Source organism: Engystomops pustulosus, chromosome 1, assembly GCF_040894005.1.
Source record: "Engystomops pustulosus chromosome 1, aEngPut4.maternal, whole genome shotgun sequence".
In the NCBI taxonomy this organism is placed as follows: Eukaryota; Metazoa; Chordata; class Amphibia; order Anura; family Leptodactylidae; genus Engystomops; species Engystomops pustulosus.
The window spans coordinates 128,517,869-128,545,852 of record NC_092411.1 but is presented as its reverse complement, the minus strand read 5'-3'; the positions used below and the strand labels follow the sequence as shown (position 1 = coordinate 128,545,852).

General features: G+C 39.1%; 1 protein-coding gene across 1 annotated transcript; it reads right to left on the bottom strand.

Annotated features, from left to right (window-relative positions):
• Positions 1 to 114: 114 nt before the first annotated feature.
• Positions 115 to 27,984, bottom strand: LOC140133250 (RNA exonuclease 1 homolog). The gene is made up of 16 exons (XM_072153213.1): positions 27,804 to 27,984; positions 20,087 to 21,285; positions 19,575 to 19,673; positions 17,871 to 18,069; positions 17,246 to 17,373; positions 15,749 to 15,886; positions 15,352 to 15,463; positions 11,048 to 11,110; positions 8,833 to 8,982; positions 8,555 to 8,668; positions 8,391 to 8,464; positions 8,208 to 8,318; positions 8,011 to 8,126; positions 4,138 to 4,276; positions 3,861 to 3,981; positions 115 to 446 (listed from the first exon to the last, which is right to left on the bottom strand). The coding sequence occupies exons 1-16, from the start codon at positions 27,934 to 27,936 to the stop codon at positions 358 to 360; spliced, it is 2,985 nt and encodes a 994-aa protein (XP_072009314.1). The 5' UTR covers positions 27,937 to 27,984; the 3' UTR covers positions 115 to 357.

Here is a 27,984-nt window from a genome sequence, read left to right as displayed (position 1 = left end):
TACTGCAATGAAGTAGCTTATACCCAAATGAGTAATCGTAACTTTGTAAGCCAATGTGTATGTGATCCCAGAATATCACATGGTATTTGTATTTTTGTACTATTCTTTCCAGAGTAAATTCACACATCATCAGTTAACTTTATTTGGAAATATTAAAGTTTCAGTGCAACTTTTACCAGATTATTTTTTGTCTGTTAAATTATTAGCAAGAAAAATATTAACATAAATGCAAGCAAGATTTACAAAGATGAACATTTTGCGACCCCCCAAAAAATTGGCCATAACCAATTCTAACAACTTCTCCATCACGCATAATGTGTAAGTAAACGTGTAAGTCTACATCAGTTCTGGAAACATTCATCTTCGGCCCTTGGTATCTTCTTTCACTTTCCAGATGATTAATTCCATGCATGCAGTAGCATCCTCACTTGAATCATGACCACTGACTAATTAAAGAAAGTAATGAATTAATACACTTTAAACTACCGTAGTTTACAGTAACAAAAAACCTACTTTTCAACACCAACAATTTAAACACAAAATGGGACAACGCTCACTATATCTCACAGCTAAGTAGTATCTTCCTTTCACTCCAGGTTATAGATATATTAGTCATAAGAGAATCAATATATTCAGTTTTGAATGTGCCCTGTATATAAACATGCCTCCCAACCATCTGATATTTAGCAGAATCTTGTATTTCCAGGTCAGGAAGTTATATGCCAGAACTCAATTCTATCTGCGTCTTTTAGATGGAGTGGAATGCAATGGTGAAATTGAATTGAAAGATTTGGGGGAAAAAAAAAAAAAAAAACATGTGGACAATAACATGCGACTTTTCTACTGGGTCCTTGTATTTTCCTTTTACAGTCATGAAGTGACATAAATGACAGGGGAGCTTGTGCAAGTGTATGCAAATCCAAATCTACATAAAAAGGCACAAAAATGTGTATATGGTGTGGATTTACATGTGAAATTTCCAAATGACAATCCGCAACACGTGCAGATATCCACGATAGATGCCATGGTTAGTCATCGGTAAAATTATAGCATATTGTCCCCCTGATATTCCCAAGGTAGTACCATGGCAGCCAAAAGCCTATGTGAAATAAAGGACTCCAGTTGTGCCTTATATGGACACCAATTAGGGTACGGTCAAATGTTGCGTTTTGACCTGCGTTTTCATTGCGTTTGAAATGTATTACAACAGCTGAGGAGAGGAGATTTGCCTAATTTAAATTACGGTTTACTTTTGTTAACACTATGTTAACACATGTTTACAAAACGCATCAAAGCACAAATGTTAACAATAATGTAGTTAAGCAATTCACCTCACCTCAAACACAGGCCAAAACACAACGTGTGAATGCGCCCTTACCGCTTTGATTCAGTTTAGAAGCAATTGGTAACCAGCATCTTGTATCACTGCAGACAAAGCTGTTCAGACCAGCATACAGGACCATTCCCATGGGCATTCTTACATCACTGTATGCAAATGCTATTGGCGCAACTGTACTCTAGCAGTTCTTACATTACTGGCTCTGCATTTTGGGCAGTATGCAAAGAGCCCTTATTATCATATTTCTGTCCCATTCTGTGCAATGTGTTCGGTCTGTGGGATTGGACCAGCACAGGGGTCCATTTCCACAGGTTACACATTTGTGGGCAGCCAGCCTTTCTCTGTATTTGGCCAACCACAGACCCATATTTTGGTTTGGTCCCATTGACTGAACACATAATAGGATTCCATGCAGCATATCATACTGTACATGTGTTTGGCATACTAATCTGTTTATATCAGTCTGATCTTCTCCCACAGACTTTGAACAGTGTGTTCAGCCTGTGGATCCAATACAGACGTATTGTTGTGTATACCAGCAGCAAGTGCCCCAGCTCTTTAGCCACTTCCAGATCTCTATATCTCACTACCTTCTCCCCCTCAATAGTCTGCAGGTAGCACAGTCTCATCTCCTGTTCTATAGGTTAGTATTGTCCATGTACCAATATGATACACTTCCCCATAGACTTCAATATAGAGCAGGGATGTAAATATAATACAAGCCCTACCAAAAAAATTAATCTACTTAACAAAAATGTTATAATATATTTTTGGCAGATATGATAAAGGAGTTAAATGAAACTTGTTATTCCACATTGAAAAACTGAGATGCTTACAACAATTTAGGGTCCAATCATAATTACCCATAAAATAAAGATTGGCACAAACTCTAGCGTCTTATTTTTTTTCTCAAGCTCACATGTGGAGAACCAAGAATTCTTCAATAACATCCTGTATCCAGCATTTTGAGAATTTCCTACGCTACTGAATGGTAAGCCTTGAAGTCTCCCATAGGGCATAGTTTTACAACTGTAGAGTCAGTGGGGTGGGTATGTGTGGGGTAGGATTGTCTTCTACACCAGGAAGGGTCTGGCATACAGTCGTATGCCAGTGCAGCTGGACCCCCGGAGCCTTCTGATAAAGAACCTCACCCTTTGGCACTGCCAGATACATAAGCTGGTGAACAAAGCAAGAAACATTTCTCTTTAAATGGGTTGCCAACTCTCTCCCTTACCTTGGTCCAGTTATTACCTCACCACACAATTTGTGGATTTGATCTCTGTTAATAATGAAAGCTAGTTGGCTGCATTCAAATCATATAGAACACCTGGCATCTCGTAGATTAAGATGTTGATCTTACCAAAATTTCACATGCTGTTACACTGCAGCAGCACATCAGTCTCAACTACCCTTCAGAAAAACAACAGAATGTAGCTACAACATCAAGGGGCTCTGATAACATGTCCATCGTTTTTCCAGCTCATTAGAAGGGGTGGAAGAATAGGGGTAGCAGCCATAACAGCTGCTATGGGGCCAAGGCACACTAAAGAATGGAGCAGGTGCACGTTTATATACATATATGTCTACATTTACACAAACATGTGCTGCAGCCAGGTGGGCATAAGTAGGCCGGGCTGGAGAGGAAGAGAGGTGACCCGCTCCCCTCTTTATTGAAAAGAATGGTGCATGGCCGTAAATATGGTAAAGAGCATGCTTTTTCTTTCTGCGCCTACGAGGTGTTCCGCGTGACTATTGCCGTCTATGCGGGACGCATGCATGTACTAGAGGGTAGGGTAACTCCATAGATTGCATTGTAAATCAGTGCAAGGAAATTAAGTCCAAGGTTATGAAGGAGTAAATGGGTTTCACCACCTGTCCCCTGTAAAAACAGTTTTTGTCCTAATTATCCAAGTAAATCTTTTCTCTCCTCTTGTCTACCCTCCTTCAGAATTGTGGTTTAATAGATTTCTGTGGCATCATCCCACACCATGTTGCATTATACCTACACTTCAACGTTATAATAACCTCCCTAGGAGGAGGTTGTACTTTCACAGCAGTTTAAAAAGACAAGTTTTCAGGAAGTGTATATTCCGGAGGCTGAACTTAGATTTCCCCCTTTGGGCTTTACTTGTTTTACAATTGAATGGATTTTAAACTGTACTCCAATGGCAGGATTTACACTGTACACAAACATGTGCAATTGCATGTCAGAAACTACAGAGCAATGGTCTTGTTTGGCATGTATCATCGGCATGTGAGATCCACTGCTCCATAGTTTGCAGCTTGGCATGAAGCTATATGCCAGCTGTTGAGCCAACTACTAAGACCCAACAAGGTCAGAACAGTGCTGTCTACAATTGGTAATATGTTCCTCCTGGAACAGATGAACAAGAAGCCTTAAAACATGTGGGATCAAAACCAAACCAGTATATGTACCCTTAGAGGGATAAATAGTAACTCATTCACCTAGCATACATAGAAGAGAACAAGTAGGTTACCTAGCCTCTCAAAACAATCTTACCATCATCCTGAATGATGCGACGTAGGTGATCAGCAATCAAACTTCTTAAAGCTCTTTTATTAGGCAAGCCTAATCTATGAGGGAATACTATTGATGTATCAACCACCGTATCATGAATTAACTGCAAGACAAAATAATCAGGATTTTATCTAGTAAAAATATCACAGGTATACTTTTAGTATGAAAAAAAACTTTTTTAATTTATCAGACCATTTACAAAACAGACAAAAGCATTTCCAATAGAACCCATCTAAACAATCAATTTATATATCCTTACCTTAAGTGCCATTAAGTCATTTTCTAGCCCATGTCCTATAAGAATGGTATCTGCACTGAACAGGTTGAGCATAATAGCCTGTACATCTCTAATCGATGTTGTTATTTTCTTCAGATTTTCTTCTGTGACACCAGACAACCTATGTATATGGAAGGTGTGGTATATATATGAGTGGTCTCAAAGACTTGAATTTTGTCATTTAGCATTCATGTGAATTCCCAAAATGTAACAGTGGACATTTGAAGGCCCAGAAGCTATGTAAAGAATAATTTAATTTTATATATCATTTGATCTGTAAAGATGAACAGCACATCTTCATAACACTACATCATTGGGCAAGGCAACAGCCTCCCACCATGCACAAAAGAATTACACCAGAAGGCAAAAATAGCATCAATTTATTTCATAAAACCACAGATGACAAATTTAATTTCATATCACACTGGCTAAAACTACAAGTAATGGCAGTAGGTGTAAAATCCACCCATAAGGCACATAATGTGAAGATTGTTGCATTTTAATGGTTAATCTATCATATCAGATACATTTGATGAAAATCTACCATTTGTTTTCATGCATTATGAGCCAAACATACCTTGAAAATGCTGTAACTACACCGATGCAGAAACAGATCTTATTTAATCCCTGTGCCGAGCGGTTTGCTGGAAAAACAATTACAAAATCATGATAATGAAGAGCTCTTGCTCCTTTGCCTGGCTTGGCACTTGTCCTCTCACATTAGCTATGCACTGCTCCAGATGATGATGTAATCAGGGTGTTATCCCTGACAAGCAGAAGTAATCAATCAATGCACCATCCCCCGGGTGCTGTGTAAGAGTCATCCAGCACAGGTTAATTAGTCCTGACTACACAGGTCAAAAACTGTTCATCAAGGGCAGGCTGAAGCAACCCAGCTTTCCCAAGGTCCTGAATGTTATAATTGTTTTTTCAGCAAAACCACTCAGCACAAGGATTAAACAAGATAGGATTCTGCATATCAGTGTACCGTATATACTCGAGTATAAGCCGACCCGAGTACAAGCCGAGACCCCTAATTTTACTACCAAAAACTGGGAAAAACTACTGACTCAAGTACAAGCCGAGGGTGGGAATACAGCAAGCCCCTAGTAGTATACAGCAAGCCCCTAGTAGTATACAGCAAGCCCCTAGTAGTATACAGCAAGCCCCTAGTAGTATACAGCAGCCTGCCCCCACAGCTCTTAAAAAAAAATAAACTTATATACTCACCCTCCGATGTCAGCGCGGCTTACCGATGTCCCCGATGTCAGCGTGTTCCGTCTTTTCTTCTCCGCGGCTCCTCTTCTGGCATGGATGCGGCCATGTTTTCTTCTAGCATGCGCATACTATGACGCGGCCGCTGCTGACGTCATAGTATGCACGGCCACAAAGAAAACATGGCCGCGTCCATGCCAGAACAAAGAAAAGCCGCAGAGAAGAAAGAAGATGGAACACGCTGACATCAGGGACATCGGTAAGCCGCGCCTACATCGGAGGGTGAGTATTTAAGTTTATTTTTTTTTTAAGTGGGTAATTTTTTTTTTTTTTGTAGTAGACTCGTGTATAAGCCGAGGGTACGTTTTTAAGCACATTTTTTGTGCTGAAAAACTCGGCTTATACACAAGTATATACGGTAGCTCCAGCATTCTCAAGGTATGTTTGGTTTATAATGCATGAAATCAAATGGTAGTTTTTCTTTGTCACTGATCATTGTTTATGATTTGGGAAATCCACATTAAAAACCACTTTAGTCATGCACAACTAGGCAAAATAAAAGTGTATGACGAACACAATGTGGGAGATTTATGAGAAGTGCCTGGTTGCCATGAGCAAAAGTTTAGCTCTCAGAGCCAAGCTTCCATTTTCCCTCCGCAGCTTTATAATAAAAAGCTGAGCTCCAATTGGTTGCCACAGTTTTGCTATACACTTAAGTAACTAAGGCCCAATAAATGCAAAGCTTGTGTGCAGCCTTAAGGCCATCAAATAAGAAATACATTAAGCAAATACTTTGGAAACTCGCTGGCATGAAGTCAGAGTTGGAATTAGTTGGGAACTAACCTCGAGTTCTGCAGACTGATATGAGACCTAGTACCCCCTGATGTCAAACTAAGGCTAGACTGGATATCAAAACACACAATTTTCTTATCACACAAGTTAGAAGTCTTCTGTTGGCAACAGAAATATATCACTCCATTTAACCCCACCACAAAGAGGTGACAGTCTCATGGCATATTTGCAGGCTGATCTATGGGAATTGTGTTGACTGAAAGTGCCAGCGAGTCTGCTCAATTGCCCCAGCATTAACTGATCAGTCAGTCATTAAGAGACCATTTACATAGGCTAGTACAGAAATAGTTGGGGTTTTGTCGGAGTATAACCCCTTTGGCAACTATGACTCCAGTTAACCCCTTGCTGCCAAAGCCACTTCTCACCTTCCTGACACTGACATTTTTTCAAATCTGACGTGTCATTATAAATGGAACGCTTTAACATATCCAAGTGATTTTAATATCGTTTTCTTGTGACTTTCTACAGTCATAACAGCAAAAAACAAACTAACATTTACCGAATGCATAAAAATATGTCATCTTTCGTCTATAGATCACTACAATTAGTGATGCATCATTTATATAGTTTAATATATTTTTACAATTTTGCTGGAGACTAAGAGAAAAGCTCTTATTTTCACATCTTTTTCATCTTTTTGGAGACTTTAGTTGACAGTTAGATTAGGGCTTATTTTTTACACCTTTAGTTCTTTTCAGTGGCACCATTTTGGCAAAACTTTGCGATCACATTTTAGAACACTTTTTGGAAGGGATGTTATGAAACATGTACATTTTTGTTTAGTTTTTTTATGGTGTTCACTGAGCAGTTTCAATAAGGTTTCAGATTTATTGTACAGATTGTTACGGACGCAGTTATACCAAATGTGAGGTTTTTTGTGATTGTTATTTTTACTTTATTAGACATGCATAGGGGATTTGTGTGTTTAGGGGACTTACTATATTTTAGTAAAAAAACGATCTCTGTTTAATTTTTTTTTCATACAGTTTAGCTTGAACAAGCGATGCTCTGATCGCTTGTTTAAGTTGTTATTCACTTAACAGTCTAATAAAGTTGTATTCATGCGTGTAAGGGGTCAAAGCGCACAAAAATCTTCGATCGCGGGTGTTAGAGACGGGTGTCAGCTGTAACATACAGATGACACTGGTTCCACTCATGAGCCGGTCCTAGAAGCATGATGTAATAGTACTGCATAATGCGGAATCTCACCGCCCACCATGCAGTATTACTACGCAAAGTGTTGGAAAGGAGTTAAGCCTGAAGACAATGCATGGTTCCAGTCCTCATCTAATAAGCATCAACATGGAAAGGTTACAATGTGTATAGATATAGGAAAAATGGGATTGAGATATTTAGGCAGGTAAAAAGAGTACATTTGTTGGGAATTCAAGTACAATTCAGCATCCTGAAAGTCAAAATTTTTGGAGATATCCATGGTGGACAGCTGAAAAAAAAAAATTAACCCTTAACGAAGGCTTTCACCTTCATTGAAAGGGAAAGTATGAAAAATGCTTCCCCACGTGGAGATCAGTGAAGTTGTTACTTGGCTTGAGTAGCTGGGAGCCAAGCGGACATGGTCAAATGTTCAAGCCCTTTATAGTAGGGTGAGGATGGTGAAAAAGTAATGTAAGATCTCCCCATTATGGGGCAGGGGAATACATAGATCAGTAATTTTCAGATGCCAAAATAACTTACGATGAAGAAACGTTTTAGCCCATTCATCGGTTAAAACAACATGACCAAGAAGTGATAGAAAGGTTCAGAACTTGTATATACTTTTAAACATACCTGGTGTTGTAGTCTATAATTTCATTGTCTGGTTTCACAAATGTATCATAGACGACCTGTAAGCTAGGATCGACCACGGTGACTCTGGCAAGTTCCAGACCATGAGTTGTATAACACTAAATATGGTATACAGAAGACAAGATCAGAAAAATCAAGTAATAACATCCCCCCACCCCTCTACATTTCCTTTTGATTACCATTTCACAATCCACAGAAAATATTCCAGGATTTCCATCAGATGGTTGGAGTTTAACAAATGTTTTTAGAAATCCATCAAGATTTTCTTTTAGGCCTTCATGCACATGTAGCTGCAGGGAGGAGAAAAATAAAATGTTTGCGCAATACTGTGTGTCATTCTCAATTCAACAACCACATTTTACCTTTGCCATTTGACAGCCTGGACTTCCTACAGCTGCTTCACAACAACTATAGCGCGTTTCCATTCCCCCTGGGACTGTAATTTTAATTTAGATTAAATTAACCATGAACATTTAAGCTTACAACTTTATTGATTAAACAAGAAATTAAAGTTTAATGAACTTGCCTTTATGTCTCAACACTTTACCAGAGTGATAGGTGCACTCTTCTTTACGCAGATGCTTCCCTTGTGGTGTTACAGAATAGGTTTCTCCACATCTACAGCACACTCGTCTTAATGCTTTGATGAACAAAAATTTTAGAAGCATTTTAAAAATGTATAAAGTCACAACAGGCCTGTTAAATGTGTGGCCATAGTTTATATAGGTTTTGCAAGTAATTAGGTTCTTAACCAAAGCCCAATTAGGAGTAGACCCTACACACACATACACACAATTTACTTACCATCACTCCCTGAAGTTTTTGTTGCTGTGCAGTGAATTACAGCACTACCAGGTTTATCTGGGTGTGGTCTCGGATAACCATTCTCAGTTAACTGGTCTTCTGAGAGAAGATAGTCTTTGAGCAGATTATAAAGGAGAGGCCCGGAAAGTTCTGTAAAACAGATTAAATGGCTAGGGTGTTTTGAGTCTTCTGGACCAGACAATTTGTTTTTTTTCTTTTAATACCTCAAACTCATTTTTTGGGCTAGCTAGTAACCTTGGTACTTTATACTGCAAATTTTGAGCATCTGGGTGTATAAGTTGAAGTTCGTGATTTGTGGGTGAACATATTTTTGGGGTATTCAATATTTTAGACTTTTGGGATTATTTTTACATTTCCACTGAAACCAGGGATGCTGTGCAGTCAGTTACAGGTGACAAATGCACTGGCGTCCTCAAATCATAGTTTGTACTGTCAGACCCCAAACAGCAGCACCAAGTTCCATTTCCACTGACCGAGCACATCCATGTGCAGCTGGCCTTCTAATGACATTTATCATGGTTTGGGCTGTGCTGGTCTAGCCAGCATCCCGACAATCATGCCTTTCATTATATGATCCCTGGAATGAGCTGTGATCATGCCGCTGCCTTTATTCTCTCAACAGTAGTTGAACAAGTGCTACATTTTCAACTGAAGACAGTATTGAATACTGCTTTTTTTCTCCTCTGCATGGTTCTGATACGATATTCAGCTTCTGAACATTCTAATATCTGACATACAGCAAGATCAGAGTCATGAGATGGGTATAAAAAAACAACACTGAGCTCTGCTACCTCAAATTAATAAGACAGTCAGCTCTCCTTTTTCCTGTCTGAGGTTTGTAGAGCAAGTCTCTGCACACTATTGCTTGCCTATCTGAGCTGGATTGCCTATCTGAGCTGGTCTTTTAATGCATGGGGATGGGCAGGAAGTAGAGACCACTGCAGTGTGCAGACAAGAGAAGCTATTCATGAGTGGGTAATTCAGACCCTAGTCAGCGATAGATTCGAATTATAATTTTGCTTGTCCCCGAATACAACCGTAAATCTTCTAACAGTCCTGGTGCTTACATCTGAAATGCTGTATTTTTCTTACGAACAGTAAATTAGATAATTTGTTATATTGTTATCCTGAGTTTAAGAATCTTGTCTTTGTGGGAATACCTCTAAGAACATGCCATGATTATACAGAAACATTTAGTATTATATTATTCCGGCACACCAATTTGGCAGTATATTACAGTCTTGCTGACTTGCATATGTGTTGAACTGCACATAAGAACTATTCACCTTTAAATTTCAGTTTACCTTCAACTTTAAAGTTTCTTCAACTCCTTCCAAGATCAAATTTTAGTGCAGTACTGAGGAAATCTTTCTCATAACAACCTCATAACTGCAGTTGGACCAGGGGCTGTTCAGTATAAATACAAGTTGCTTCAAAAAGGATAAAATCAGTTTTAAAGACTTTGTATGCAAATATACAGGGGTAAATGGTTAAAGAGGTAGAGCAGTTTACAGTACAGCTGACAAGTCCTTACAACATATGGGTTCATGGCTCAGTGAAGACTTCTCAGGTGCTCTCATTGCTACCTGGCCTCTTGCACCCATAAATGCTTCCATCAGATATGGAAGCACTAATTGGACTGTCAGCAGGCTGCAAGTCACAACTCAAGGCTTCACATGTTGCATGCAGCTGTGCACCCCTGATCTAGGCTTTTAGTAGAACAATGCGTGCTGCACTTTATGCACATGCTTAGTAGAGAAGCTCCTTCACTACAGATCATAAGGAAAATGCAATGGGAAGGAACGAAAGCCTGATCTCCTCTTACAACTGCTAGAGTAACCATTTTAGTGGACCTGGCATCAAGAGAAAATTGAGTATGAAGTTTGGATCACCGACTACAACCCTTCTTCCTTTCCCTAGTATTTTCCACGTTTTCGCAATTCAGGTTCAAGTTCAGATCCCATGGACCAAGTACAGTGCACTGGATGGGAGTCTTCGTATCATAGTGAAATATGTTGGAAATAGCCCCTGCTAGCCAAACAGCAGCATCAGCACTGTAATTACAGTTTTAGAGGAATATAAAGAAAACAAGGATAGTAGAGGGTACATTGTTGCAGTCTAGCAGTGCAAGAATCTGGCAATTGTATAAAGAAGTCATTCATTATGCATCTGGTAACAAGTAAGGGTCACCTACCATTTTTATCAACTTTCTTTTTGGATATAACCTTCATCTTTCTGCTGTTGGACTTCTCCAAACCTAAACAGTTCATAATAATTTAACATTAGTTATTAAACTAAATTTATCATGGGCAAATTGAAAGTTATATATTTCGCCGGATAGAAAAGACACCATGCCATAATTTGCAGCATATGGCCAGATTCTACAATGGAAATTAGGGCTCATTTGCAACTAAAAAGCTGCCAAGCAAAGTTATGACCCAGTTTTTTTTATAATGAGCGAGCTCTTGGACGTGTATGTATGCAGTTCACTGCTAGTGGTAGTGTTGATTGATAAAGTACAGACCATCAATACTATTGCAAATAACTTAGCAGTGAGGGGTTGCTTGGGGTCAAGACAAGTAGGATGGGATGATAAATCCCATCACACTTTATTGTAGGGGGGGGGGATTTAAGGTCTCCAGCAAGTTCCAGGAAGAAAGTAAATTTTACCATATATGTAGCAGAGCTTGAAAACATCAGAAATGCAGAAAGCCAATTTTCCAATTGATTTCTATACGAGCATGTCAAGCTATTACCTTTACAAGCTTGAAATTTAAATTGACAGGTGCAGTCTAGAAAATTGTCTATACTTTAGAAACGACCCTAAAATATTATGGTGACAAGTCTATGGGAAAATTATTTTTCATAGTTTTTATGCTGAAATGTAACCACTTCTCCCCTGGTAGAAAGTATGTAAGGAGAATAGTCCCAGTCTTTGCCAGTCTAGCTAACTGCAGACACTAGTCTTCTTCAAGCCCTCTTCCCTAACTAACCAGAAGAAACAGCTGAGATGGGGATACTCTGCCATAGACCCTGAGCTCCTAGCCTTTGACCATGGTACCGCCTTCTGAGAAAGACAACTAGCCCAGGCCTTTCCCCAGAATTAACCCTTCTGCCAGGGAGGAGATTGGAGAAGTCAGCCCTTTGTTTGGTTTGTATTGCTTTGCACCCAAATTTCTTCGGTAAAGAAGGAAAGTTCACTGCAGACCCAGACTCTCTGGAAGAAAAACTTTAAGGTGTGGCGCACTCCAATTGGAAAGTTGGCTGAGAGTAGGGCAATCTTAATGGCATATCTCAATTTCGTAAATGTTGAGAGGTTTTATTTCTATGTACCATCTAGACCAGTGATGGCTAACCTTTTAAGCACTGAGTGCCAAAACTACAAGCAAAAGCCAGATATTTTAAACAAAGTGCCAAATGCCAATTTAAAGTAATTCACAGGTTTCAAACGTATTGGCACCCTTCATAGTTTCATAGTTTCTACGGTTGAAAAAAGACACTTGTCCATCAAGTTCAACCAAGGAAGGGAAGGGATTGGATGAGGAAGGGATTTAGGGGAAACAATCCTATATAGCATAACCATCAATGTTATTTAGGTGTAAAAAGGCATCTAGACCCTTCTTGAAGCTATCCGCTGTCCCTGCTGTGACCAGCGCCTGAGGCAGGCTATTCCACAGATTGACCGTTCTCATAGTAAAAAAGCCCTGTCGCCTCCGGTGATTAAACCTTGATTTCTCCAAACGGAGACAGTGCCCCCTCGTCTTTTGATTTGATCTAATCTGAAACAACTAACCACCATATTTTTTGTATGGACCATTCATATATTTAAATTAATCAGGTCCCCTCGTAGTCGTCTCTTTTCCAGACTAAATAAATCTAGTTTTAATCTTTCCTCATAACTGAGACCCTCCATACCCCTTATCATTTTTGTGGCTCTACGTTGAACCCTCTCCAGCTCCAGGGCATCCTTTTTATGGACCGGTGCCCAGAACTGGACAGCATATTCCAGGTGTGGCCGAACCAGTGCCTTGTATAGTGGTAATATTACATCCCTATCACGAGAGTCCATACCACTTTTGATACATGACAAGATCCTACTGGCTTTAGAGGCAGCTGATTGACATTGCATGCTGTTATTCAATTTATGATCTACTAGTACCCCCAGGTCCTTCTCAACAAGGGACTCTCCCAGATTTACTCCCAAGGACATATTTTGCCTTTGGATTATTGGCCCCCAGGTGCATAGCCTTACATTTATCCACATTAAACCTCATTTGCCAAGTGGATGACCAAACATTCAGTTTGTCCAAGTCACCCTGCAGCCTATGAACATCCTCCATAGACTGTATTACACTACACAGTTTGGTGTCATCTGCAAAAATAAACAGTGCTATTAATTCCTACCTCTATATCATTAATAAATATATTAAATAGTAGTGGGCCAAGCACAGAACCCTGGGGTACACCACTCATAACTGGTGACCATTCCGAGTAGGAATCATTGACCACAACTCTGGATACGATCCTTCAGCCAGTTTTCAATCCAATTGCAAATGATTTCTGCCAAACCAATAGCCCTAATTTTACCCATCAGACGTCTATGAGGGACAGTGTCAAATGCCTTTGCAAAGTCCAAGAACACAATATCCACAGCTGCTCCTCCATCCAGGCATCTGCTCACCTCTTCATAAAAGCAGATAAGGTTAGTATGACAACTTCTATTCTTAGTAAACCCATGCTGGCTGTCACTTATTATACTATTTGATGTCACATACTCCAGTATGTAGTCTTTTACTAACCCTTCCAATACTTTCCCCACAATGGAAGTTAAGCTTACAGGCCTGTAATTGCCAGGGGAAGTTCTAGAGCCCTTTTTATATATTGGCACCACATTTGCCTTGCGCCAGTCACTTGGCACCACACCAGACATTACAGAATCCCTGAAGATTTTAGCCAGCGGTACAGTAATAACAGAACTGAGTTCTTTAAGAACTCTGGGGTGTAACCCATCTGGTCCAGGAGCTTTGTACACATTGATTTTATTGAGCTTAGATTGGATACTGTCTACATCTAACCAGCCTAGTATATCACAGGATCCATGACCCGCACTGGCACCACCCAAGTCAGAAGTTCTCTCTTCTATTGTATAAACGGAGCTAAAAAAACCTATCAAATATATCCGCCTTCTCCTGGTCTCCAGTCACCGATGCCCCATTTTCAGAATAAAGGGGTCCAACCTGTTGTGACTCATTTTGCATTGATATACCTAAAAAATTTCTTGGGATTTGTTTTGCTATCTTTAGCTACCCGTCTTTCATTTTGTATTTTGGCTGATTTGATTTCTTTTTTACAGATTTTGGTAAGTTTTTTGTAAGTATTGAAAGCCTCAGGTGAAGCGTCAGATTTATATTTTTTAAATGCCCTCTTTTTCTGATTAATTGCCCTTTTAACTGTAGCTGTAAGCCACGCGGGGTGTAATCTAGCCCGTCTATACTTGTTACCTATTGAAATAAATTTAGAAGTATAATGACAGCAATACAAGAGAAAGGAGAAATTTGGATTGTTATTGTAGTTTCCCTCTAAAGTCCTCTTAACAGGATGAATCATGGGTCTGGAGAAGAGGCTACAATGATAATCAAGCTCTGTCCACACCTCTTTGATTCAGGTCTTGAGTCCTGAATGTTGACCTGTGCTGGGTGATGGCCTGGGTGCCAGAGAGAGGGCTCCGAGTGCCACCTCTGGGACCCATGCCATAGGATTGCCACCACTGATTTAGACCATAACTGGGTATTGTATGGCCTGAGGGCCACATCCTGCCCTTCATCCATCTCTGACCAGCCTATGTGAGTGTTGAAATTTTGAGCTTCTGTTCCCATCATTAAATAATGATGAAATTAGGTCCTCAATATTAACATTAGATAAAACCTTAGGCTACATGCACACGAACATATGCCCACCGGGCTGTAGCTGGGCCTACGTTTGCCGGGTGACCCCTGCCCTCTCCAGCGCTGTAATGTCCCATCTTTTCCCCGTGTACGAAGCAGTACGGTGCTGCATTGTATCGCTCTGTGCGCCTATTGCCGTCTATGGTGGACATATCTACAGCCAGAAGCTTGTGGCCGTACATACATGCCCCCCCCCCGACAATCGTGTGAATGCATCCTAGCAATTATTCAGTTTTTTTAATGTAGGGATAGGTTACATACTGAATACATTATATAGAAATTGGGTAAAAGCGTTAAGTATACAAGTCTGGTCCTCCAAAACCCATTACAATTTCTCATGTCACATGGGAAAATTAATTGCCAACCTCTGATCTAGAGGAACCTTGATGTGGTTTCCCCATTGGTGTTTTTTTTAACGATTTTTACACTGAACCCATTGTCAGTGAACTCAAAAAGAACACTGATGTGAAACCATCCTAATGCAGCACTCCGTTTATTTTGCATTTATTTTAAAATATTGGATAAAATTCACCATTGTACCAATTTCTCTTACCAAGTTGAACATTTTGCTGATCTCTTAATTTTTTAAGGCTGTTAACGGCTATATTAAGATACATATTTTTACTGCCACATCTATCGTATATTGACTTTTCTTCTGCCAAAGCCTAAATAAAGAAAAGATAAAAATCACTGAAATTTGTATGTGTATTACACAAAGCATGCAGCACAATTACATGCAGCATCATGTCATCCAACTAAGTTTTTTTACTATTCTGATCACAAACAATTAGATTTTTAGATTCTGCGCTGTGCCAATAAAAAAATAAAATGGCAAATATAACAGGGAATTTTAGAGCGAGAACACACACACCGTTTGAAATCTATGAATATAGTTGAGTAAATAACCAAGTTTTATAAAAGTTACCCATAAAATTCAAAAATGATCAAACCTTATCAAAAGCTTCCTGTACAGTTGCAGATTCCTTTAAGAACTCTTCAACAAAAGAGTTTATATAGCGTTGTCTTGTTTCATGGGGCACTTTACTTCCACTTTCTGCTGCAACATGCTGCTTTTTACGTGTAGGTATCTACGATGAAATAATTAAAATTACACATCCATTTACCACCAACATTTTATCCCCTTGATAACTAAGTTTTCATGGAGACCTTCACTACATTCAGCTCTTCTTACTTGTTAATTAATGACATGCCATTTTAGTGGTTTTTGCATGCGTTTTAACGCAACATGAAAAATAAAATAAACCTGCAGTGGAAATTAGGTTCCATTGACCTGCTACATGTTGGAGAGTGCTGGAGTAACAGAAACATGCTTACTGCACTCAAATATAGGAAGTCCGTAAAGGGCCAACATTTAACATAAATGTAGCAAAACTGTCAACAATGCCAAGCTGCAATGCTTTTTTTCTGAACAAACTAAGTTCTGTGGGACCATCCACCCAACATAAAAGGAAGGGGGAAGGGATTGATAGTTGAACATATTGAAACCAATTTACAAGTTGGAGAAGCCAATATTGATAACCTTGTCTTTTTGTACATAAAGTCCAAGTGGCAGTGCAGCCATTAGTTATTTTAGGGCCCGTGGCTGTCAAATTTTGTACCCAACTACCATTTCACATACATAAATGTAAGACCATCATGGTTGCTGGCCTTTAAATTGATTGTAGACTCTGTTACAGCGTAGAGTTTTTAGAGCATCTGACACTTGGTGCATGAAAACGCTTTTGTAACTTTCTGTATAGAAACATATATATAGCATATCCAAAACCAATTATAGTGTTTGGACCTAGCTTACTATAATCATACTGTACCAGAACCATAATTATAGGACCATGCAGGGTGAAACAGTCAGCCTTATACTGCAACAGATTTATCTGTGATATTATACTTCATGATTAATCTACGGTAATGTATAAATGTTTCCATGTAGCTAGCTGGAACAGCAATTCCAAATACAGGGACTTCAGTTTTCCACAATACATGTTGCGAAATTGTGTGTTCATGGATAATGCCAACAGCTATTAAAAATCTGGTGTCTCAACAATGATGTGCAATGACCTGTCTTCAGATTTGGCAACACAAACATTTCAGGTTCTTCAAATTACCATCATCTCCTCCATCCACCTTATGACAAAGTTAATATTCTTGCTTTCCTAGAGATCACAAATAAGCCCCCACAGCAGCCAATATAATCAGAGGCTGAGGGTACTATGATGAGCCATACCAAGTGATTTATCAAGTGTACACTTTGCCCAAAATAAGTTCTTTAGCAGAATTTTTGTCCCTTTCAAAATCAAATATGTGGAGTATAAAAAGAGAAGTTTCCCCGTCACCCCAATTTATTTATCATTTTAATACTGGTCCATTTAATATTTTAGAAGACAGAAAGGCTAAGTATTTAACTTAAGTGGTTAAGATCATAGAGGTACCTTCATTGGTGTTGTAGGTATGGTCCTTTTCTGCGGTAAAATAGGTTTGATGCACACATTTCCTGGAAATAATCCAAGCTGACTTCTATTTGGTACAACTGGCTGCATTTCCACTAAATTAAGGCAAACTGCCAAAAAAAAAAAAAAATCGTATAGTAAAACCAGAGGGCATTACAGAAAGAACCAAATTAGAAGAGATCTTCTAAATTTACGGATAAAATGTTTAGTTTCAGAAAAAGCAGAGGACAGAATAATAAATTAGTGCTTCCATGAAGTGGCCTGCTGACAAGTATAGTACAAAACTAGTACAAAAACAATTTTATTCCGTGGGGGACCATTTATCCTGCCTTGTATACCATATTTCACAATATGCCCAATTTTTAAAATTCCACCGAATGAGAGCGTGTCAAAAGTGTTAGAACAAAACTTTTCTAGCTGTTCATGACAACCAGAGCTCAGCTTTCATTTTTAATGACTGTAGTTTATAAAATTAAAAAGCTGAGCTCTGCACAGACAGTATTGCATATTAGTTTATACTAAGCACAATAAAACTATGTAGCAAGTTCCTACAAAGGCTTCACCACACTAAGTCATTTTGACTGATAGAAAAACAAGAATTTCTTACCCATTTGGCCAAAATTATTATAGGCTGGTGTTAGGCAACTAGAAATTCTCTTTTGAGAGGTGGCTACAAAAGCTTGTCCATTTTTCACAGCAGAGGTGATCTGTATAGCTTGCTGTTGCACATGTACTATCCTTGCAGGAGGCAGATGCTGTGTGGCAGTACCTCTAAAAGGCACCAGTATAGTGCCACTTGTTTTGACCTAAAGAAAATCCAAAGTTACTGTAAAAAGCAACAGTATGACGACAAACATTATGTTCGACAATCATTGTTCTGAAGAAAGCGTTCTTAACTTTGGATTCCCTATCATATTTGGCAAACAACTCAAGACATGGCGACCAAGTATAGCAAAGAAAGTGCTCTCAAAGTGAATTCCAGAAGATGCAGCCATAACTAGTGATGTCTGTCAAATGTCAGTACAAAATTTTAGGCACTCTTCAAGTCAAATATTGTTTTAGTTTATCAATGTTAAATCTTGTAACGTTTCAGCAATAGTCTTGCCCTTCTCAGACATCAGGCCCTAGAAGGTCGGGTTCAATTGCTTTACACACCGTGCTCTATCCCGTATGTCCATGCTAAGTGAATGGCACCGTGAAGTGTGCGATTCAGTTAACATGGATGTGCTCTACAAAGAGCTCTATAATGCAATTGAACCTGAATTTCTAGCATTGGATGTTTGAGAAAGGCAAGAATTTTGCCGAAACCTTACAAGATTGTCTAGCAGCATTGATAAACAATTATTCATGAAGAGTGCCTGCAATTGATTTTGTTCTGTATATGGGGTAGGAACCCTTACAATGGTAGTGCATGTACAGGACCAGTACCTACAAGTGTTAGAATGTGATAGAGCTAGTACATGCAAGCTTAAAAGTTGTTTACAAGCTATTCCAAAGAATAATCAAGTGCTAGCTAGGAAAGCATTGTAATGCAGATGGGCTGCACCTAGATTTCTAAGTGGAGGTTGAAGGCAGAACATTTATCTTTAGACTGGATTTGGTACCATTAGGGGAGAATAGAAGACTTGGGTGAGGCCAGAGTCTTCTGCTGAGAGGCAGATTTTGTATGTAAAATTTTATATAAATGTCCTCCTACTGGCCACCAAGTGTAGAATACCAAGGTCTGTACTGTACAAAGGAAATTTCTAACTCATTCATTACTGTCCTCCACCTAGTTCAAAAGAGTTTTATTTGAAATCGTAAAACAAACTAAATAAACCCCTAGAAATACTCGCCTCTGATCCTCTTCATATGGATCCTGGCTGTGTTTTTAGCTAGTCTTCACATGTCGGGATGACCTAGAAAAGAAACTTCTAATTAGCATCCTGAAGCGTGGGGACGAGATGACCAGGTCTTCAGGCTGCTAATTATGCACGCCCTTCAGTATGCAGGAAGAGGGGGGGGGGTACAAAATCCTGTACCCGCACTCCAGGCTGCTAATTATAAGTTTCTTTTCTAGGTGATGTCGGAGTGTCTAGACTTGCAAAGAACAGACGGCTTCTTCTGAAAAGCAGTGGTGAGTATTTTTCCCCAACTGGTTGATTTCGTTTAATTTTTATGGTGTCCAACATGGGCTCCCCAAAGAAAGACAAAAATGCAAGCTTCCTGCAGATGTTACTCTAAGGAGAGTTCTCTCAATCTGAGGTAAGATTTGCACAATATTTCAGTCAAATAATATAACATGACTAAACAATAAAAGGTCCATAGTTACATCACATTTCGCTGATGGGTGAGCAACTCGCTTCTTCTGGCCGGGAATTTCATCGCTTTCCTTTGTTTCTGGCATTTTTATATCAGACTGATCTTGAATCTAAAATGCAAAGCATATTCAGCAAAAGCATTTCAATAACTAGAAGCATTGCATTAACATCAGAATAAGGGGAGGACAAACAGAAAGAAGGGGGGGGGGGGTGTTCCCACACACCACCCATTCACCACTAAATAGCCAGAACACCAGTCCAGTGGATCTCCTCAGTGAAGTAGCCATACCTCACATAAATGGACAATTTTGTACACGAGTGATGAGGTTTCCCTTTCACCAACTACACCAAGCACCTTGGGGTGAGATCAGCAATTTCCATTAGTGGTAAATAAAAACCCCCCATAAAAGAAATAACACACAGCCACTTACCTGACAACCATTGCAGATCAAAAGATCAAGCCTAGACTAAATGCCTGCAGCAGTTTTGAAGGAAATGTGTACAGAAGCCAAAAAGGACTTACCTGCGCAGTTTTTTTCTTTGCTTCACTTTCAGTGAATTCATTGAAAATTCTTCGGCATTCTTCTATTGGATCATCAGAATCGGTCAGATCAGTTTCCTCATCTGAACTATTATCCGCATCAGAAGATGAATTTACAACAATCACTTCATTTTCAGCACTGCTCGCTGCCTCCTCAAATTTGTGTTCCTCCACTATACCTGGATCATTACAAGTCTCCGAAAGGCCAACATTGCGGCCTTGACTTACAGTGCTTGCACCCTCATGGAGTACATTACTTTGTTGCTTTAATTCAAATTCTTGAAACAAAGGTTGGCAATCACTATGGCTAGCAGACTCTGCGCCAATGACTAAATGCTCTTCAACCTTTTCGTTGTCATTTACGGCAACAATTGTCTCATCTACCTCCAGTTCTTTTAAGTTTGGGGATGGATATGGCTCAAAATCATCATTATTGAGGGGAGAACTGTCTATTTGATTGCTGCCACTGTTTTGATCAATTGCATCTGTACCAGAAGGGAAGGTTTCACTTTCAGAGTCTGCATTCATATGGACAGCATTTTCTGTGGAAAGAGTAGCAGTGGCTTCAGCTGGATCACTCAAGAGATTGTCTCCTTCCTCTGGAACTTTTTCTTCTTCACATAGTTGTAAGTGCTTGTCTTTACTTCCACATACTTTATTTGCTCTTGGTTTCTTTGAGACTTCCAGTAGCGGAGGGACATCAATTACAAGCATATCTTCATCATCAGACTCTTGAAGCTTAATTTCCAGTCTAATAGGAGATGCAGCCCTTGGCCTTTTCCGAGTGTCCTCCATCTCATCCTCACACCTTCTCTTTGATTTTGACTTATTTTCACGCTCCTTTCCTTTTGGACTGGTACCAAAGAAGCCTGCAGAATAGTTAAGCAATGGGTCGTATTCCAAGTCTGTGGCTGGACAGCTTCTATCCACAATATATTTTTTTTTGGGAATGGCATTCCTGCTTTTGATGGAGACTACTTTAACATTTTTTCCTGATGGAGGCTGCAGATTTTGAACCACATCTTCTACAATGTTGCCATTGACGTCAGACTGGGCTTCAGGATCTTCTGCACCCTGGGTACCATTTGTATACAGCAGCAGGGTCTTTTGCTTCTCTTCAACTTCATTTTTCACGGCCTCAATGGCTTTATTAAGTCGTTCAAGTTCTTGCAGGTTTTTCCCTATAACAAAAAAAAAAAAAAAAAAAAAAAAAAAAAAAAAAAACAAAAAACCTTTTTTGGAAGGAAGAGAAATATTTAGAAAGCTTAATGCACTTAGGATCTGTGCATATTCTGTTATACCTCCATTGCTACAACCAACATATCCCGTAGTATGAAAATATTTTACCACCACATTATTACGTTTTTTGCAGTTTCAGTTCTTTTCCCCACAGACTAAAAGTAAATAAAAACAACTTGGCATACCTATTAACCCCTTAAGGACGCAGCCTGTTTGCAGGTTAAGGCTCGCAACTTTTTTTTGAAATTTGACCAGTGTCTCTTCCTGTGGTAATAACTTTTGAACGCTGTCACTTATCAAAGCGATTCTGAGATTGTTTTTTCCCCACATGTTGTACTTCATTTTAGTGGTAAATTTTGGCTGATAAGTTTTGCGTTTATTTACAAAAAAAAGAAAAAAAATGATGAATTTTTAGAAAAATTTGCCATTTTCGAAATTCTAAATCACCGCGTTTTCAGGCAGATAGATTTACCACCTAAATAACTTGCAGAATAACATTTCCCATTTGTCTACTTTACATTTTCATAATTTTTGAAATGTTTGGATAATTTATTTTGACGTCACGCGGCCTACAAATCGAATAGCGATTTTCCGTATTTTCGGAATTGACTATTTTGGGGATAAATACTGTTTGAAATCAAATTTTACATATTTAGCAACAAAACCCCCTATATAACCAACCCATTTTCAAATCTGCACCCCTCAAACTATCAGAAACAGCTTTTACAAAGATTGTTAACCCCTTGAGATCTTCATAGTAATTGAATCAAAATGGCGGTGAAATTTAGAAATTTCAAATTTATCAAATTTTGTCGGTTATACGTTCATTTAGCCCTAAAATTTACACATTTCCAAAAGATAAAAAGAGAAAACTCACCATAAAATTTGTTCTACAATTTCTCCTGAATGCAGCGACCCCCCACACGTGGCCGTTACTTGTGTTATGGGGGCACAGCGAGGCGCAGAAGGGAAGGAGCACCCTGCAGCTGCCAGGATTTTAGTTTTCTGGTTGCCCCCTTTTGAAGGCTATAAAATTTTCGCTATTCTGTTATTTGGGCCATGTGACGGCATTTTTTTTGCGGGACGAGATGCTTTTTCCAGTGTTACCATTTTGGGGATGGTATCACCTATTGTTGAAAATTTTGGAACTTTTTTTGAGGTCATGAGTAGAAAAGCATCAATTCTGTACTGGATTTTTTACTTTTTTTTTTTTCCGTGTTCACCGTATATCCTAATAATCATGTTATCTTTATTCTATGGGTCGATACGATTACGGGGATACCAGACATTAATATTTTTTCTTATGTTTTACTAAATTTGCCAAATAAAACCCTAATGTGGGGAAAAATCTATCATTTTTGCATCGCCGTCTTCCAAGTGGCATAACATTGTTACGTTTTTGGCTACAGAGCTGGTTGATGGCTTGTTTTTTGCGGGACATGTTGTTCTTTGCAACAATATCATTCTGGAGTACATATGTTTTGTTGATCACTTTTTATTGCATTTTTAGTGGGATATAATAGGTAAAAATCATATTTTTTGGCGGGTTTTGACGTTTTTTTTTACGGCGTTCATCATATGGGTTCAATAGTTATTTAGTTTTATTCTATGGATTGTTACAGACGCGGTGATACTATATATGTGGGGTTTGTGTTATGATTTAGACTTTTTTGAGCGTTATATGTCTCTTTATATGTTTTCTGGCTTATGGGCATTTTTAGTGATTTATAAAGTAATTTTTTATTGAAAAACCTTTTTTTTTACATTTTTTTACTTGATCCACCATGGGATATGAACAAGCAATCATCTGATTGCTTGTTCTTGATAATACTCTGCAATACTAATGTATTGCAGGGTATTATCAGTGCCAGCCTATGCAGATGCATAGGCTGACACTTTGCCTTTAAGATGACGTCACAGACGCCATCTTAAAGGTAAACCCTCCAAGGCTTCTCTGGGGTCCCGATCGGCCCCCCCGAAAACGGTGCGGGGGGGGGGGCGATCGTGGGGTAAAGACCCCCAGAAGGCATGTTAAATACCCGCGATCGGAGCCCACTCCGACCGCGGGTGTTAGCCGGGGATGTCAGCGGTAGATTACCGCTGAAATCCCGCGGCTAGCGATGCCGGTTCGGCTGCTATACAGCGCTGAACCGGCATCGTCTCTGCGCCGTAGCTGTACTGCGCTGAGCGCTAATCGCGGGACTCAGCGCAGTACAGCTACGGCGCAGAGCGCTAAGGTGTTAAACCTATTACATAGGGATCTGTTCACCCGGCAGGGTTGCAATCAGCTTAACTAATGTACATAGGGGGAAGGGGGGCGTCATTTATCTTGAGCTTCTCGTTTTTTGCTTATATCTGCAACTTATGGCACATTTGCAAATTTGTCAAATGCACAAGAATTTTTCAGTGTTGCAACTGATGCATCTTTAAAAACCAGATGTGGATGCACAAAAATGAAGCAATTTTGGCACAAAATGTGTTCAAGTCACAAAAACTCCAGTCCAGATTAGTAAAAACCTTAGAAAAGATTGCACAAGTGTTCCACTTTTGAATAAGAAGTCCCCAAAAACCCACAGATATATCAACCTCCAAGATGAATTAACCCCTTAAGGATGTAGCCAGATCATAGCTTAAGGCGCAGCCCCATGTTTTCTATTATGACGTGTCAGAATGGTTATAACTTTTGAACACTTACTTATCAAAGAGATTAAGAGATTGTTTTTTGTTTTACTTCATTTTACTGGTAAATTTTGGCTTGTTTTGAGTTTACTTACAAAAATAAAAAAATGATGAATTGTGTGTAAAAATTGCAATTTCTCACGAAAACAGAGACCCCCCACATGTGGATGTTACCTGTGCCAGGATTTTCATTTCCTCATTGGCCCCTTTTGTAGGCTATAAAAATTTACCTTTATCGTTATTGGGGCCATCTGATGGCATTTTTTTGCGGGATGAGATGCTTTTTCCAGTGTTACCATTTTGGGGTTGTGTCCCCTATTGTTGAAAATTTACAACTTTTTTTTAGGTCAGGCGTAGAAAAGCATACATTTTTACAAATTTTTTGGTGTTCACCATATATCCTAATAATAATTTTATCTTTATTCTATGCGTCAATACGATTACAGGGATACTATACTTGAATATTTTTTCTTATGTTTTACTAAATTTGCCAAATAAAACCCTAATGTGGGGAAAAAAATATTGCATTTTTGCATCGCCTTCTTCCATGTGGCATAACATTTTTACTTTTTTGGCTACATAGCTGGTTGATGGCTTGTTTTTTGCAGGACATGTACTTTGTAACCGTATTTTTTAATCAATTTTTATTGCATTTTTTGTGGGATTAAACCTACATGCAAGCAATGTATGCCCGCCATACCGTAATGTAAAGCCAATGCTTTGTGTGCTTAGAGTCATTGGCCCAAATTATCTATATCAAGTTTTGTGCTATGTACCAGTAGAAGAAGTTCGTGGACGCAAGCAGTAAGGTCTACTCCCTGATGGACAATAATTGCATTTCTAAATGCAATACAAGCGCAATGATACAACAATGTCTTCGGCTTAGAACACAATTATAGTAGAAATCATCAGAATGCAAGGGCCCTTATTCACAGGTCAATGAAGTGAATTAGGGCTGACCTCCTAAGAGACCCTCTACAGTCATGTGTTACGACCTGTGACTGCATCCTTAAAAACCTATAGCAACAGCTGAAGAGAGATTTGCCTAATTAACCCTTTATCACCGACACTAGTTTTCAGCTCAATGACAAGACTCGATTTTTCAAATCTGCCCTGTCGCACGGTAATTGGTTATAACTTTGCAACACTTTAACATATCCCGGTGATTTTGAGACTTTTCTCGTGACAAATTGTACTTAATGTTATTTGTAAATTTTAAGTGATAAGTTTTGTGTTTTGTTCTGAAAAAAAAGTGAACGTTCTGCAAAAGTTTGTAAAAATTCTTCATTTTCCAAGTTTGAAATGTTCTGCTTTCAAGACAGGAAGTGAAACTACCCAAAAAGCTTGATAATTAACATTTACGGAATGTCTGTTGAGATTATATTTTATGCGTTCTCTCACTTTTCTAGGATGTTATGAGGAGCAGAACTTTAGGTGCCATTTTTTTTCATTTTCATGAAAATTGCCAAAACTCACATTTTGAGGGACTTTGAAAGGCCTAAATAATAGTTAAAGCCCATAAATTACCCCACAACGTATATATATAACAACTTTTTTTAGTCTATTAACCCTTTAAGTGTTTCACATGGGTTAAAACAATATGGACCTGCGATTTAGAAATTATATTTTTTGGGGGAAAATACATGCATTTAGGCCAAAACCGACAGTTTCATAATAAGTTAAATGATGAAATGTACTGCAACATTTGATGCCCAATTTCTCCCGAGTGTACTGATACCCCATACTTGGTGGTAAACTGCTGTATGGGCGCACGGACGGGCATAGGATGAAAGGCACTAGTCACAGAAGATTTGTATTGTCACATTGTACAAGCTATACATTTTTATTTTTTTGGTAATGCGAACATATGAGGCTTATTATTTGCGGGATGAGATACAATGTATAGGTAATTATTTTACCTAGCTTATTCATGAGATTTAATTAACCATCAATTTTTATTTTGGATTTTTAGCATTTTTTTTCCCCCGCTCACCGTAACATAAAAGTAATATTTTATCTTTATGCTCTGGTTCACTACAACTGCAGTGATATCTCATTTATAGTTTTTCTTATCTTTGCCCAATTTTACTGAGCAAAACCAATACTATCGACAACTTTTCAGGGCCATAACTTCTGTATTTTTCGGTTGTCAGATCTGGTTGAGGGCTTATTTCTTGCCAAAAATGGTTGTTCTTTTCAGTTGTATTATATTAGGGAATGTAACTTTTTTTTAGCACTTTTTAGAACATTTTTTATGATGCGTTTAATGGAAAATTGTATATTACGGGAAGTTTTTCGTGTTTTTTTTACCTCGTTCACCGAGCAGGTTCAATATTAATTTAGATTTATTGTACAGTGTAATACGGATGCAGTGATACCAGATATGCATATTTTTTTGTGTTTTATATACTTTATTTGCATTTTATGTGTAGCTGGGGAGATTATGGGACTTATTTTATTATTATTATTATTTTCCACTTTTTTACATTTTCTACTTCTTGGTTTGAACAAGCGTTCACCCGATCCCTTGTTCAAGCCTTTACACTGCAATACACTTGGGGCACTCACCGGACCACGGGGCTGAGGCAGGAGGGATTGGATCCCTGGTAAGCACACCAGGGGGGTCCGATCCACAGTGGGGACATTTACACGCTGCGGTCATGCTTGACCGCTGCGTGTAAGGGTTTAAAAACCCAGTATCGGTGTTTTTCCGATTCCGGGTGTTAGTGCCAGGTCTGGGCTGTGATATCAAAGCCCGACACTGGCACTATACTGCCCCGATGTCTCCAAATCTTGCAATCTTGCGTAAAAAGCAGATAGGGCGGTCATTAAGGGGTTAAACATCTGTTAACACTTGTGTTTACAAAATGCAAATGTTAACAGTTATTTAATTAGGCAAATCTCTCCAGCATTTTGAAATGCATGTGTGAGGCCCCTTTCACACTTGCATTGCAGGTCAGCGTCTGATCAGGGTTTGGTCAGTGAACACTTCATCACATTTCAGTTATCAGTCAGTTTGTTCAGTGTGTTTTTCACACTTTTTTGGGGGGTTTCCAATGCGTTTTTCATGCGCAGATAACACACGTGAAAAGGACTCAGGACTGAGTATCTTTTCTATGGCAATTGATCATTGTAAAACACATTGGACTTGCATGTGTCTCAGAGTGAAATGTGTTTTTGATCCATCTCCATAGACTTGTGCGGTGCGTTTTTCACACACGTGGCTTGCAAAAGTAGAGCATGACGAAATTTAAAAGTGCATTAAAAACTTAAACGCATGTGATCAGGAACAAGCTCCCAGAGTTTCGCATATAAACAAACCGATCACATGCATTTCAATGGAAACACATATGCGATCAGGCTCAGCCCCACACATGTACATTTGTGTTGAGTTTCTAAACACAACATGTGAGTGCAGCCTACAGTTTTCTGTGGAAATAAAATTCATTCCAGAGCACCTTATTGGGAAATAATGGCTGCCATGCTGATAAAAAATCATCCTCCACAAACACATTGTGCAGTAGGTTTCTTAAAGGGAGTGTAGTTCCATTCTCAGTGCATACAACATGTACACCAACTGCAGTGTGAACAGAGTCCAAGCAGGACCAATGAGGGCAAAGACACCAAAAGTTAGAGAGAGTAGTTTGTGGTGAATTGAAGAAAGATCTACAAAAACACCACAGACGAGAAACTGCAAAAACTAACAGTGTCCTATTAACATATACATAATAGACAGTATAACCCGGTACACGGCAGCAGAGCAGAGCTTGGATTGCCTCACCACTAGTCAGCACACAGCTATTATCAGGCTCAGGTGCATCATGGCTGAACTGGCAATGGGGCCGTGCACAGCCACCCGGCTCTGTGGTAAATGGGCAGTGCAGCTGACGGAAGAAACCTGCACAACACAGCATGGGAGAGCCAATACGTCCACAGCTCAAGAAACTTCTGCCCCGCACTGG